The 16,462-nt window shown below is 37.4% G+C and overlaps 1 protein-coding gene across 1 annotated transcript in view; it reads right to left on the bottom strand.

Annotated features, from left to right (window-relative positions):
- LOC150110328 (TOG array regulator of axonemal microtubules protein 1-like) overlaps positions 1 to 16,462 on the bottom strand; it is a 323,432-nt gene that overhangs the window by 290,993 nt on the left and 15,977 nt on the right. Inside the window, exon 2 of the mRNA XM_090392920.1 lies at positions 2,934 to 3,033. Coding sequence (XP_090249046.1) covers positions 2,934 to 3,033 — 100 coding nt within the window. The remainder of the gene's footprint in view (positions 1 to 2,933; positions 3,034 to 16,462) is intronic.

Raw genomic sequence — 16,462 nt, 5'->3', positions numbered from 1 at the left:
GTGTTTTAACATTAAATAACAACCTGAACTATACAAGTCCAGAAGAAAATCTTAGTATAGCAACCTGAACTGTACAAATCCAGAAGAAAATATTAGTACGAGACAACATTAGCAGGGTTTATTGTAGTTTTTTTTAAACCACTAGAGGTCAGGATCAGTAAAAGATCAATTAACAGCGTAGATTCAATTTATCTTTGTAGAGTGCAAGAGCACGTAGCTTGTTTTCATATACACATGCATCTTTCTGATGATGACCTCAATACAAGGATCGAAACATCAATTGTTATTTTATTAATAATAAGTAAAATAATCATTTCAACATATGTGTGTTTTGTGTCACTAAATTCATAAATATGAATGCTGATTACCGATAACTTTAAAAGAAAGAGTTATAAGAATAATGCAAGTACATTCATATACCATTAAAGTATAACTGTTCGTGTGCGACTGAAAATGCAAAGAAGACAAATTGCACAATCGTGGGAACTATCGTTGCTAGCAAATATTTTTCACATGACCTCTTAACGTGTACTTCATATTGATAACACATTGTTCTTTTTGCTAAAATTTTTACACTTCAGCTAAATGGTGCAATGTTTCAGCGAGCCGCAGGTTAGTAGTTGGAGGATTGCATGCAACTCATGGGTTGCTCATCACTGATGTAGAATAATGTGTAAGTTACATGGTTCTACCTCAATTCCTTCATGGTGATTATCACAACATCTCAGCACACTCTTGTATTTTTATTTATTTTTTTACATAATCTAGAAACCCTTCTCTACAGAGCATCATATTTCTCCTTAAACTTATCACATACAGATTACTAATATCTATACACTCATTCATCACTTTCACAGTAAAAAAAAAAAACGTTCATCTGTGCAAACTATACTTTTACACAACTTCTAATGATGATCTCCTCCTGCCATGTATTGAAAAAATTCCCTTTTAATAGCTTATATGTTCTCATTTATCAGTGTCAGTTTTTGTAACTCCCCCTCTATCTTGGTCACCTACATTTGAATCATTCTTTTCTATTACTTCCATATCCTTTAGAACAATAATCCAGATGCAGACATAACAGCTTTATAAAGAGGAATAATGACTTTTTTTTTTATCCATTCTAGTGTTTTTCATTCAAGTGATCATTTGTGTTGTGTTGCCAATTTTGACACTATGGACTCTAAACTTCAGTTCCCTATCAACCTAGACAACACTTAAATCATTAATTTTCAAAAACGAAACTCCATCAATATGCAAAATTCCAAAAGAAATAAATTATCTTACTTATCAAAAAAAAAAAAAAAAAAACCTTAAAAGAACTGTATGGGAATATGTAAATATACTAGCCATAGAATGAGAGCAAATGACTTCTCAAACATGCTGGAGGCTTAGGTGTATCAAAAATAAGGATGATGTTCCTGGTCAGAACTAGTTGATCATCTCTTCATATTAGGATGCACCTCATACTTGTCACTCCTTGATCTTTAAGCTCTGAACATAGCTTCCTCATCTTGAAAATCGAGGAGATCCCATTCTGATATCACTCAACTTTTGTAGATAAGTGTTTTTTATGAAGAATTACAGTAACTGGCATACTGCCCATTCATATTGCTTTTAGCAGTTTTACTGAGTGTTGTTGATATGATGTTTTAACAAGGATATCACCAGAACATAGTCTCTTAAATGTTTTGGAGATCCCACCAGTCCTTCTAAACATTTTGAATAAAGAAGGATGACATTTTCCCTACCAGATTTTCACAAGTTGCATGGATGATCAAAAACACTGATTCATTTATACTGGTGTCATATCTTTTGTTTCTTACTCCTGTTATGAAATGATACATCTATAGTATCAGTACTTTCTTGGGACCCTGTGAGGGCACCTGAAAATTTTGAGGATAAAGAATTCATGCTCAAGGAGGGGTTTTAGTTTTTTTTTTTGTTTGTTTGTTTGTTTGCTGCTAGAGCTCTCCATCCATCATGCAGCCACACATGAATGCCCACTATCCTGCCTGCAAGAATTACTGCACTTGTAAGTGGAACAACAGGTTTACACTGTCCCGAGACCACTGATTAGGAGACTTATTACAACGCTGTTAACCCTTGCAAGCAAGTCCACTAGCTGAGTGGACTTGTTTGGACCATCCAAGAGCACCCATCTTGCAGGAGCAGAGGCCAAAATAGTGCAAGACCATCAGGATCACCCCCCCCCCTTTTTTGGATGTACATGGGTCGCACATGTGGCAACAATGTGGCAGGGCATTGGATTCAGTGATGGTGGTCTGGAAGACAGGAAAGTAAAAAAAGACAGGGAAAAATGGAGCAAAGAATATGGGAAGAAAAGCAAAGAGAGAAAATGAAAAGGGCCAGTACCATAAATAGAAGGTCTGAAGGTCCCCTCCAAAACAAACTGGTGTTCCACAGGGAGGGGACAGGCAAGAATGTTAACCTGCATGATAAGGAAAAGAAAATCAGATTAAGAGGAAATTAGCATGGAAGGACAAAAGAAATCCCAAAGAGTTCCTTCACTATATGGAAAAAAGAAAAGAAACGATTATGGAAGAATAACTTTAGTGAAAAGATGGTGGGATAGTGAAAAAAGCAGAGATAATATCATGTAGATGATGTAATCATTACTAAGATAAATAAGACTGAAATAAGTCAAATTCTGCTCTATAAACAAACATCAGATGATTTATTAAAAAAAGAGTGATCAGAGGAATGGAAAGAGTAGAGTTTTCAAACATCTTGCTCTCGATGGGGAAAAAAAAAGCTAATTTGACATATATATAAAAAAATAATAATAAAAATCAGCTAACGCCTTTTTATTCCTGCATATTAGGAAGTAGGCCACATTGCCATATATATATATATATATATATATAAATCCCTGAAACAATAGCTTAATAATTAGAAAAGAGAAATCATACCTTCATTATTTGTCATCTGGCTTGAATGGGATGGTGGCAATTTTGTAAATGGTAAATGTCTTCCTTCTCGAAGTGAACTGCATTTCTTACCATTAATATTCTGTAAAAGTGTTCAATAATTATAATTATTATGTAAAATTACCTGAAAATAAATGATAACAATAGATAAATGAGTTGAGAAATAATGCTTTTGACGAATGCACAAATACATAGGTGACACAATAAAACTACATAAAAAAAATTTGCAGAGCCTTAATTTTGTCAGTTTCCCGATAAAGAAAAAAACAAAATTTAAAATTAAAAATGACACCAAAATATTTTGTCAAAAAACATGAATAACTGAATGTATCAAATATCTGAAAATAAGATAGGGTTCCTCACCTCCAATTCTTAAAATAAAAAGTAACATTCAACCAATATCTGGTATTTTCCATTGCAGCAGTACTCTTCTTCTTCATTACTGTCAATTCATAACAGACAAATGATTCCTCCAAGATCTCTCTTTGATGCCAAAATTTGAAGACATTATTAAGAAAAAATAACAAACAAAACAAAATTAAAAGTTTAATCAAAACAGTCTACCACTGAAGAATGAGAGGCTGAAGTCAAATAAAAAGAACCAAGTCAATAAGTTTCACTTATTTATTTTTTATATTTATTTATTTGTTGCAGCCAACTTGATATTATGCAATTTACTGTTCAATAGTAACCAAAGATCAACTTATACTAGTGAGTGACTCCAGGCAATTCCATATATTCATTCTATAACAAATTCTATAACTGCACATCTGGATGGTTTGGGTGTGAATCATCTGGAGAGGCTGGTGCTGGAAAAAAAAAGAGTAATGAGTGCAGAAAATGGATCTGAGCAAGTAAGAAACTACGTGGAAGTGCAGAAGAGTAGAGAAAGAGAGGTTGAAGGAGTGCTTATGAGTGGAGAAGTAGGTGTGGAGAAAATGAGATAACAGATGTACAGGACAGACAGAAAAATGGAATAAGTTGGGATGAACAGGGGATGTAGCCTGAGAAAGGTCGATGCTCAAAGAAGTGAATGTATGAGTAGACAAGAAAGGAATGGAATGGCCTGGGATGTAGAAAGGGAGAGCAGTGGGATTTGGAAAGGATTCTGGAATGGATAATGAGAGAGAGAGAGAGAGAGAGAGAGAGGAATGGCTTGGGGAAGACATGGAGAAGCCACATCTATTAAGTGGTATCAGTGAAACTTGTTATAGATCCAGAAATTACATGTTGTTTACACATGAATGCTAAAAATATTAATAAGAGAAATCAAATCATTGAACTGAATGAATTCATTCTCCCAAAAATTGTTGGAATATATAAGACGTGACTGTATGAAGATGCCAGAATCTGAAAGAATAGCAACCAAAGGGTATGCTTTTCACGAAGATATAAAAGTTCATGTGTAGAGGCTTAAGTGCTGTGAGTACATCATGTTGGAGAATTAAAATGGAATTTAATACTTCCTATATTTCATCCTAGTCACTAGGACATACCCAGAGTTAATGGCAAAGGAAAAGAGATCTAAGATGCCACCAATGCACCTTGCTACAAACTGTCTAAACTGCTGGCCAGCTCACTGACCCCCCCAACCGGAAGGTCCACTTCCTATATAAAAAACTCGACCCACTTTAAAGTCCTCACAGAAAATTTAACCTTGAATAATACAGACATATTGGTAAGCTTTGATATCTCCTCTTTGTTTACCAATATTCCCTTAACTGACACCATATCTCTCTCTTAGAAAACGTTTTTCCCTCTGACATCTTAGATCTCTTTTCCTTTGCCATTAACTCTGGGTATTTCTCTTGGAACAAAAAAATTTACAAGCAGATAGAGGGAACCGCCATGGGTTCCCCCTCTCACCCCCCCCCTTGCCAATTTCTATATGGAAGATTTTGAAAAACGAGCCATGCGCTCAGCCCCACTCAAACCTCCTATCTGGCTAAGATATGTAGATGATGTGTTCTCTATTTGGCCTCATGGCCCAGACACGTTAGACTCCTTCCTCAGTCATCTTAATAGCCTACATCCAAGAATCCAGTTTACTATGGAAAAAGAAAAGAACAACTGTTTACCCTTCCTAGACACTTTAGTCACACGCCTGCCTAATGATACACTTGCTTTCACTGTATACAGAAAACCCACACACACAGGCAGATATATTCACAAACTCTCCCACCACCACCCCTCACAACAATATGGCATCATCAAAACTCTTACTAAGAGAGCCCACAATCTTTGTTCCGGTGGAACCACTCTTACTACTGAGCTTAACCACATACACAACACTTTCCTCTCCAATGGCTACAATGAACACAGTATCAAAAAAATAATCAGTTCCTCTCCCATTCCCCATCCTTCTCATCAACAAGATTTTAAAAATGCCATCGCCATACCCTACATCAGTGGCACATCTGATAAAATAGCCAAGATACTAAAAAAAGTACAACCTACACGCAGCATATAAGCCCTACCGCAAACTTGATACCCTTATCCGTTCTACGAAAGATCAACTCCCTCCTCTCTCGCTGCCTGGAGTTTACAAAGTACCCTGTTCCTGTAAGCTGGCATACTTTGGACAGACAGACAGATCAGCATCCATCCACCTGGATGGACACAAGTCTTACATATGCAAACATAACTATGGCCATTCAGGCTTGGCTGACCATGTTTTGGACACCACCCACAGAGTATCATGGAAAAAAACTACCATGCTCCACCACAGCAAATTCAAGAAAGAGAGACTTTTCTTAGAAGCAGCAGCAGCAGCTCTCAGAAACCAACCAAACCTTAATAAATAGTTGTATTAAGCTTCCGACGATTTGGGAAACACTCATCACCAGAGGTCGCGCCCTACATTCCAGGCCACCTACTACCGCTCTTACAGGGCGCTCTACCTAGATAGGACTTTAGTGTCGCCCACGTGGTTTGTAAGATTTGTGTGTGCATGTTACATTAATTGTTTTTGTAATCCCTGTAGATGTCCTAGTGACTAGGACGAAATATAAGAAGTATTAAATTCTATTTTAATTCTTTTTGAGTGTTGTAAAATATCCATTAAGCCTCCAACATGAAGATATAAAAGGTAAAAGGGAGGTGGAGTGCTGTTGATGATAGAAAAAGGGATTATGTTCATGCAATGGGGGGGGGGGGAGAGTGCCAATACTGTATGAGATAGAGGTGAACAGAATGAAATACTTGTTAGATGTTGCTACAGACCAGGTAATATGGAAAGTAGTGACCATGAGATGCATAAGCACATTAGCCAAGCAAATAGGAAAAGGATGACCATTATGTGATTTTAATTATGGTAATACAAACTGAGGTGATGTGATATCATCTGGAAGTAAAGAAAATTAATTTCTTGCCTTTTTAAGGAACAATTACCTCAATCAATATATAACAGAGGGTATGAGAAGATTGAGGGTCTTGGATTTGACCATCTCATCAGAGGATGTCATTATAAACGAGGTGTTAAATATCCCTCTATTTGGTGTGAGTGACAATGAAGTGATTACCTGACTGCATGTCAGCTATAATGACTTCTGTAAGAAAAGGATATATGTATAACTAATACGGCTGGTGATTATGAAAAATTCATGAAATAGCTTGCAGTTGGAGTGTGGAATAATGAAGTGAGTCAAAAAGAGACCAATGCTGCTTGAGTGGTATTTAAGAACTATCTAGCAGTAGCAATGTCAAAATGTATTCCAAGAGTCAGAAGGTTAAATAAGGAAAATGTGAAAATGGATGAATGAGGAAATTAAGAATGCAGTACAGAGGAAGAAGGCATTGTTTAAGTAGACTGGTGAGGAGAACAGAGAACAACCAAAGAGGATGAATGGGTTGGTAAAGATAACAAAAGTGCAGCATAAACAACGGTTAACTTCTTCTACTACGCGTTATTCCCGCTTCCCATGCAGGGTCCGCGTGTTACTTTAGATGCGACTTCTTGTTAGTACTACTCCCAACCAACCCGTCGCCTGGTCTGCCGCTGGGGGGGGGATATATTTTTGACTGTAGAGGCATATGTTCATGGGGCCGGTTTGCCTGTTTGCGGGATGAAAAACGCCAGATAAACTGGCGGAAAAAACCCTACTAACCGCGCCCAAGACCAGCTAACTTGGCTATGCCTGAGGAAGATCCTCAAATTCCTCACATCTACAACAGGAATCGAACCTGGGACACTCCTTCCCCAGGCATATGGTTGCGAAGCGCAAAGCCACTAGGCTAACCGCACGGGTTATAAACAACAGTTAACTAACAAAGCAAAAAAAAAAACTAGAGTTCTTTTGATATGCAGCCAGAAGAAGAAAGAAAGAATGATTATGGAAGGACAACACTGACTGGAGAAAATGGTAAAAGGATAACTGCTGCTGAGGATATAGTTGAGGTATTAAATGATCAGATCATAAAGGTGCTTCATCCTTGTGAATGTGACAGCATGCAGAGTTGGAGAGCAGTGGAAGGGAAGGAGGTAGAGAGGTTGACTGTGAGTGAACAAGAGGTATACAGGGAACTGAGTAAACTTGATCTTAATAAGTCTGTAGTACTTGATGATATATCACCATGTGTTTTGAGTAAAACCACCAGTTGACATATGTTTGGCATACTTGTTTAATATGAATCTTACACTGGGTCAAATTCCAAAGGATTGGAAAGAAGGCAAAATTGCACTACTTCATAAGGGAGGTGACAGAACTTAAGCTTCAAATTATAGCCCAGTCTGTGTATCAGGTGCTGTGGTTAAGGTGTTGGAGAGATTACTGAGAACAAGATAAAGAACTGGGTTGATAGCAGTGGCATTCATTTTTATGGTTTTAGCATTCTGCTCACTTATTACAAGGTGATAGGTGCACTGGACAAAAGAGATGGATGTGTTAGATATGTTAGATTTTGAATGATAAGTTGATAGTCACTAGAATGGATGTGTTTAGACAATAGATCAGTGCACTGGATTGGATATTTTCTACCTGATAGGTATCAGCAAGTTGTATGTGGGGAAACAATATTCTGGAAGCCACTGATGGTGTGTCTAAAGCCATTGATATTTAGCTTCTATGTTAACAATATTAGGGAAGGTTTGAATTGGAATATTCAGTTATTTCAGATGATGCAAAGTTGTGGATTGTATTCCTCAGGAAACACATAAGATTAAGATGGCACTGTTCCAGAGGACAGCAATGGAAGGGATGAACAAAGAGGAGAAATTTGTTCTGTGAATTTGAAGATGAACTGTGTGGAAGTGTTGATTAGTTGTAGGACGTCTGATCTGATTTCAGAGAGAGAGAGAGAGTGTGGATATTACTGATGCTAATTCTGAAGAACAGTGGCCACATAAGTATTCGTAGAAAATGCAAGCAGTGGAAACTGAGTGCGTGTGTGAAAGTAAGTGAAGCACTATTATTATTAGTAGTAGTATTATGTGACACTTCCAGGGAGTCAAAAGACTCATCAAGGAAGGGCACCTACTTCCCAACTGTCTCCACCACTCAATCCACTAACTACAACAAACCACAACTATCAACATCTACACCAATGCCATCTACTGCCCCCACCACCAACACCATACCACTAGTATTTTCACAAGCATCCATGCTCACGGCAGGATTCAAAACCATAGCCTTTTAGCTGAAGGGCAGGTACACTAACTACTCGGCCAACTAGGCCACTATGTTAGTCAGTGAGAGGTCATTAATCAGTCTGACTGTGCTTTTGCACTTTTTTGTACAGTCAATTATTCAATAATATTCAGTGGTTTGGACAGATTTGTGACTTGTATAAAGTTAGAACTATTTGGATTGAAAGTAACAACTCAAGTGAAAGAGAAAACCTAATCTTTTGGAGGCACAGGAGGCAATATTTATAATATGTTCCAGACAAGAGAATTCTTGTTCCAAGAATTCTCTGGCCTCACTGTCAAAAGTGAGGCTAGAGAAGTTCCTTTTTTTGTGGGAAATAAGACAGTTGTGTTTTGCTAATAGTGAAAGTGACAAGATTATCCAACCCCCACTGATGAATGTTCTGGAGATCTGTATTTAAGTTGTTAGTGATTAAGGTTCTGGAGATTGTGGTTATTTGTACATTGCTGAGTTTGTCATATGAAAGGAAGGAATGCAATGTGCTGTTATGCAATGTTAAAAGGCCTTTGTGCCAAACCCAGTTCATAATCTCAAAAGCTTTGGAGATATGATTCACTTGGGACTCACCAAACTTTTCCATTGCATTTATCCAGATATGGGTGACATAACTGAGTAGATCACCTGTCGACCAACAGTGATGGAAACCATACTAGCAGTCTTTATTAGTCATAGCAGTTTAGTGTCGATAGCTCTCTTTCCATTACTTTGGAAATAACTGGAGTAAGAGAAATTGAATGATAGTTTGAGGATATAAATTTGTTGGCCTTTTAAGGAATAGGTTGGGTATGGGCTAATTTCTCCAGCCTGCAAGGTAAATAAGAATAAGAAGTATAAAAGATGACATAGAATAGAAGCCAACTTTGGAGCACAGACCTACAGGACAATCCATCAGGGCCAGAAGACTTTTTTTGGTATCCAATTTCAGCTAAATTTTCCTTATCTCTTTTTGGCAAAAGGGCACTGGGCATTGGATGTAGAGTGTGTGGGATGGTTACAGCCATTTACCAAAATCAACAGTAGAAGAATTGGAGGAGAAGTAGGAAGCCAGGAAATTGGGTTTTTTTATGTGATGATGTGGTGATGATGTAACACAACCCATCAGGATGCAACACTGGTGGGAGTGCCATAAGGCAGAAGTTGTGATTAATGGGTTTGGCTAGAGACCAGAATGCAAGTTTCCTACTTTTAGTTCTTTTTGTTGGGCTGATAGTTTTCTTGCAACTATTCAGGGCTTTTGTATTATAAGCAGTATAGGTGGATGGAGTTTTGGATGCAAGCTTATTATGGTATCCTTGATTCTTCTCTTGTGGCACACCTGTGGGAGAACCAAGGCTTAGATAGGGGATGGGAACTTAGGTTGGAACAGGAAATAAATATTTTCATGCTGATAAGAATTATTTCAGTGATACATTCAAAACACAGATTTGGGCCAGATGTGTGGAAGCAATAATCCATCCAGAGAAATATGGTGTAGTATTTGCACAGATCATTCCACTTGGCTTTCTGGTAATGCCACATGATGCATGGGTACAAGTGATTATGTTCATGTTGTTTCATGGGAGAAGAGATCAGCATGACAATGTGACTTGGAACTACCTAGAGGACAGACTACATTCACAGTGTACTTGAATGGGTCACTAGTGAGGAAGAGGTCAAAGGCATTTGGAGAGTGGTTAGGGTTATCTGGTATTCTGGCAGACGTGTAATTGCAAACAAAATATAACACAACAGGTCCAATGAAAGTTCAGAATTCATTATAACATATCATCCCATCAAGACCAACCATACGGGCTTAGAATAAAAAGTTTATGGAAATGAAAGTGTGGAGCACAAGAAAGGAGCAGGGTTCCTTTCTTGTGCTCCACAAATGTGTAAAGAAACATCAAGTGTATTCAAGAGGCCATTGTTCCAAGTCCACGCAGGCTGTTAAATGGGACAGTTGTAGCTCACGTGATGCAGTTCATGTCAGTTGCATCCATATAGGTTGTATCTCTTGCATTCATTGGATATGTATATCAGACTTTATTTGAATAAACCACTCATCACACTGTGCTTTCTCTTGAAAATTCATTATGATTAAGGGAAGAAATAAAGATGTGAAAAAAAACTTGTCAAAACTTTTATCAGAAAATCTTAATGAGTTTCCCTGTAAAATAGGATAACCCCAGTATTTCTACACCTCCTGGTTGATTTTTTATATTGGATAAAAGCTGTAAAGATAATTGTCAGACACCCTGTATATCAACCACATAGAGATCACAAAACCTATAATACAAGAGTACTGTAAAATAAAAAAGCCAAACAGCTATTTTTTCTGGCAAAGTTAATTAAATTAAGGGGATAACTACCGGGTGTTCACTTACGCTTGGATTCTCTGATAGTTCTTCGGCATGAAACTCTTAGATCGTAGTTTTCGATCTCAGAGTTTCGCATACTGGCTGAAAAATAATAAGGGATTTTTATCCCCTAAATTTAATTAACTTCGCCAGAAAAAATAGCCGTTCGGCTTTTTTATCTTAGTTATAATATATGGTCACACCTTTCTGGCATTCGTATAGTGAAGGTATGCAAGTTCTTTTCACTTAAACTTTGATATCATCCAGGTCTACCTACTCACTGATGAGATCTCAAAAAAGGTTGAAACCAGTCTGGGTGGTGACCTCTCCTCATAATGTAAGGCAGTATTACATCTCCTAGGAGCTGTGTTTTACATTATGAGAAAATATCAACGATAGTGAGGGATCTTGCTCCACCTTTGCTTCAAATTGCCTTGGTGTTGTACTACCAGGTGTTCACTTACGCTTGAATTTGCCGATAGTTCTTCAGCATGAAACTCTTAGATCGTAGCTTTCGATCTCAGAGTTTCGCATACTGGCTGTAAAATAATAAGGGATTTTTATTCCCTTAATTTAACAAGAGTACTGTGTCCATGCAAATTGTAAGGGAAAACCAATACAGTTCTTAAGGGGAAAATTGCATGAATACAAGAGGAAATTAGCTGTATAAGCCAAAGATGTTCTCAAGGAGTTCATTAATACATGGCAAGTAAGAGGAAGAAGGATTACAGTAAATAATTCTAATGAATACTGATGGTAGAGAGGTAACTGAACTGACAAAACAGCTAAATTACTAGCTAATCACTTTATAACAGTATATCGTCTAGGTGGAGGTGTTGCAATAACAAGAGAGGGAAGAGCTGACGTGGAAACAGAGATAGATGAACAGGAGGTGCGTAGGATATTACAGAAGCATGATGTGAATACAGCTATGGGATTAGATGGTATATCAGAGTATTAAGAAGCTAGAGAACTTGCAGTGCCTTTGACCACATTGTTTTAATTTAGGTCTCAGCTCTGGATTGGTTTCAAGGGGATGAAAAGAGAAGGAAAACAGTTACACTGAATAAAGAAAGCTCCAAGTTGGAGTGGAAAATTAACAAGCAATCAGAATCTCATAAGTGGTGATCAAGATAGTGGAAAAGTTGGTTAAGGGAAAAATCCAAGGGTAGACAGAAATGATATACCTTAATGGGGTGGGTGGGGGGGGGACCATGGTTTTGTGAAGGATAAGTCATGCCTCAGTAACTTTTTTTTATAATAAAGTGACAGATGAGTTGGATAAAGCTAATGGCTAGATGGTGATACTCACAGACTTTGCAGCCTCTTTTGACAGGATATTGCATGCAATTCTGATATATAACTTGCAGCATAGAGCCTCCATAGCTCAGTTGGTATAAATGAAGCCCTTTGGTTGGAAAGACCTGGGTTCGATTCCAGTCCATGATGTGAGGAACCTTTATCTGGTTTCCTTTGACTAAAGATGAGTTAGCCAGTCTTATACAGAGGCAGAGGGTTTTTTCACCCAGAAACTCAGGTTTTTTGTCTCTCAGAACAGGCAAACCAGCCCATAAACACACACACATGGATCTTCAGTCATAAAATATAGTGTAGTGGTTGCGTAGATCACTTCACTCGGCTTTCCGGTAATGCTATATGATGCATAGCTACAAGTGATTATGTTCTACCAGTCCTAAGGGATAGTGGAGGAACAGGGGGGAAGGAGCCTATATGAATAAAATAAAATTAAAAAAAAAACTTGCAGCATAAGGTTTTAACATTTTAAAAATTGTAAGGTTATAAAATTTTAGTAGCAAAGATGATATGCAGAGAAGACTGATGGGAGATCTTAGAGGAGGTTAAGGAGATGAAAGATCTGAGGATAATAGTGGATAGGGACCTGAAATTTCAGAGACATTTTGCTAAAATTGTAAGACCAGCATAGTGGATGATGACAATGATGGGAGAACACTGACGTGTAGAAGTAAGGATGTTATGATTCCACTGTACAAGGCCTTGATCAGACCATGTATGGATTACTTTAGAGATTTGATCGCCTGGTTTTCAAAAGGATAATAAGTTGTTGGAGAGGGTTCAGAGATGACTAAGTTGGTTTTGGGTCTCTGGAATGTTGAGCATGAGGACAGACTGAGAGAATGCAATCTGCAGAGCCTAGTGGACAGAAGGAGGAGGTGGTTTGGTCGTGATGAGACATATAAGTTAGCAAGGGCTAATGACCAGATTAATGTGAATGAGATCTTTCATAGAATGGCTGGAGACAATGGAAAAAACAAGACACCATCCATGGAAGCAGTATAAGAGTATAAGGAGGGCAAGGGGTTGAGGAGTAGGTTTTTTGAGTGGAAGGATGTGGGTAACTAGAATGTATTGCCTGAAAGTGTGGTGAGTGTGGAGACAGTGGTTGCATTTAAGTCAGTATGATGAGCTGTGTATGTATGTATATATGAGTGGTACCTCCCATAATTAGTCTATTGACTTCATTGAGGTCTGATGATGATGATAATAACCACCAACAACAAATAAGCCTATCTATACATATAATTGAATATCACTTTGCAGTTCAGTGACATCCACTGACATAAAGGTTAAAAGGTAAAAAGGTACTGGGACAGTAATAACAGTCCCAGTATCGAGTCTCGTAATACATTTTTTTCACTAATACTGTTACTACATAATTTATATACACATTACTCATTTGAAAATTTTGAAGAACTGGCTGGAATTATTTGAAATCTTAAGTTGTGAGGCGAGGAATCTTTATATGGGATTTTTTCAACTGAAGGTAAGTTAGGTCGATCTCATAAAGTCGTAGCAGGGTTTTTCCCCCAGAAAGTTGGATTTTTCATCCCACTTACAGATAAATCGACCATGAGAACATAAGCAATTAACAGACAAAAATGTACTGTTGTTATGGTGGGTAGTAGATAGTATTAGTGTCGTTATGTAGTTGGAGAACTGAGAAGTAAGGAAGATGGTAAGATGTATAGTGGAGTAGAGTCGAGTCGAGTGTCCTCCTGCGATGAGTCTTTTGACTCCTTGTAGGTGACATGTAATAATAATAATATAGATGTTCATAAGGCAGTGTTAACTCATTATTAAATGAGAATCTATCTGGCAGGCTTCTCTCACCAACTTATATGCCTCAATCATATCACTATCTTGTCTCGTATCTTCCAAGCTCTGCAAACTGAATTCATTTAATCTACCTCATGCTCAAAAGGACAGATTAATTGAATTCAGTCTTAGCTATTGACCTCTGAATGCTCTCCAATGTTTTCTTACCACTGATATAGCGTGACCAGAAATTCAAATGTGGCCTGACTGGTGATTTATACAGTGGAATTATCACTTCCTTATCTGTACTTGTGAGGATTCTTTGCATTATGATAGAAATTTTATGGGTAATCCTTACAACATTCACAATATATTCCCTAAACTTCAGTACCCTATCCACCAAGATCCCTTGCTTCTTCCACCTCCTGAAACCAAATTCCACCAATATGATAAATCTCATTCCATCTCTGATCAAACTGCTTCTCAAAACTGAAGTCCCATTCTTCAGCCCAAAGCACCAACCCATTCAAATTCTCTTTCAACAACATCGCATCAGAATTTCCTGACATTACTTATCTTCTTTATGTCCCATGGCACATAAGGCCGAAATCCATTTCCTCCAATTACCTCTGTCTTGCGCCACTAATTCTGCTATTCTTCAGCACTCTCAAGCAACCATTTTTCTTTCCTTATGTCATTCTCTGCTAAGTTAGTTTAAGCCTTTCCATGTTGCTTCTTATTCCCAGGAATGCATGTCAAACTACTCTTGGAATCTATCAACTGTCCATTCTCAGTACATATCCAATGCATCTTTTAATTTAAATGCCGATACTTTTTTGCTCAGTTGATTTATATAATTCATTTGTTATACATTGGGGCCAAATTTTTTTTAATATTTTACAGAAACACTTTTGAAAAGTATTTAATTTAGTTTCCTGTGTCATTGATCAATAAAATTAGACACAGCCTTAACATTGCTATTGAAGATTTTTATTTTAGCTTCATGATAATAGTTGGATGATTTCCATATATTATTCAATTTCTGAAAGCAGTATTTGTTTCGACAATCTTTACGTTATATCCTGTCAGTTCCACCTTTAGTATCAACATTAGCTCCCAGCCATGGAAAAATTCTTAATTTCTTCTACTGCATGTTGACTTATTTTAATTTCTTTCTGGCATCTGCTTTTCAATTTAAGAATGTTTGTTTTATTCATTTATTTTAAGACAATTTTTTTTTTCCAGCTACTTCATACAATTCTTCCAGTTTTTCTTATATATTATCGTATTTTGATTATATCAAAAATATTTTCTTCCAGCTGTAATATAGGATGCATTTAATTCTTCTTCAACCTCTAACTTTTCTCATGATCCAATCAATAATTATGGTAAACAGTAATCCAAACATTACGCAATGGTCTCATACCAGTCCTTATCTCAAACCATTCTGATGTAATAACAAACACCTTGCACATATTAAAACCACAACCCTACTTCTTTGTCCAAGTAAAACATCTATTCAAATATTTCTGAAGGGAATTAACATCAGCAGTGCTACTTATAATTCTTCCTAACTTTGCATCATCAGCAAATAACTGAAGATCCCCAGTCAGTCCACATGATATATCATTTGCAAACAAGTTAAACAGTAAGGACCCAAGAACAGAACCCTGGGGGCATGCCACTGGTTAACCTCCTTTTTTGAGGCACTGTCATACACAACTTGCTGGTATCGTTCAGAGAGACAATCTCTGATCCATCTAACCTGGCCTGGTATGGGAATATACTATCTATTCCCATCCTCTGCAGCTTGTACACCAACTTATCATGTGGTAATCTATCAAACACTTTTGCAAAGTCTAAGAATATCACTGTATATGATTCTCCCATTATCTAACACACTTGTCACCTTATCATAAAATGCAAGTAAATTACTAAAACAGCACCTACCTTTTACAAATCCATGCTGACCATTATAAAGAATGCTATGTCCATCAACCCAGTCCTGTATTCTATTCCTTACCAATCTCTCCAACACCTTGACCACAACTGCAGTTATACAGACTGGTCTATAGTTTATTCTGTCTTAGAACCATGCTTGTGGAGTGGTACTATTTTGCCTTCTTTCCACTCCTTAAGAACCCTACCCACTGCAAGACTTTCATTAAATAACCAGGTCAGGGGCACAGCCAACTGTGGTGCACATTCCTTAAGAACACATGGTGATATGCCATCCATTCCCACAGCCTTATTCACATCTAACCCAATCAACATCTGATACACCTCTATTTCTTTCACTTCCAATTCTCCTAATACTTGCCTCTCTTCTATATATTCCACCACATCATTTACACCAGTATGATATACACTGATAAAGTGCTCATTCAATAATTCCACTATATCCTTTGCAGCTGTTAGTCTCCTGCCATGACTATCAACCAGTGTTAATCTGTTA

Source organism: Typopeltis vanoorti, chromosome 1 (genome assembly GCF_054136105.1).
Source record: "Typopeltis vanoorti isolate ZY-2024b chromosome 1, IOZ_Tvanoo_1.0, whole genome shotgun sequence".
In the NCBI taxonomy this organism is placed as follows: domain Eukaryota; kingdom Metazoa; phylum Arthropoda; class Arachnida; order Uropygi; family Thelyphonidae; genus Typopeltis; species Typopeltis vanoorti.
The sequence above is the reverse complement of the archived record's forward strand: the minus strand, read 5'-3'. Positions and strand labels throughout refer to the sequence as shown.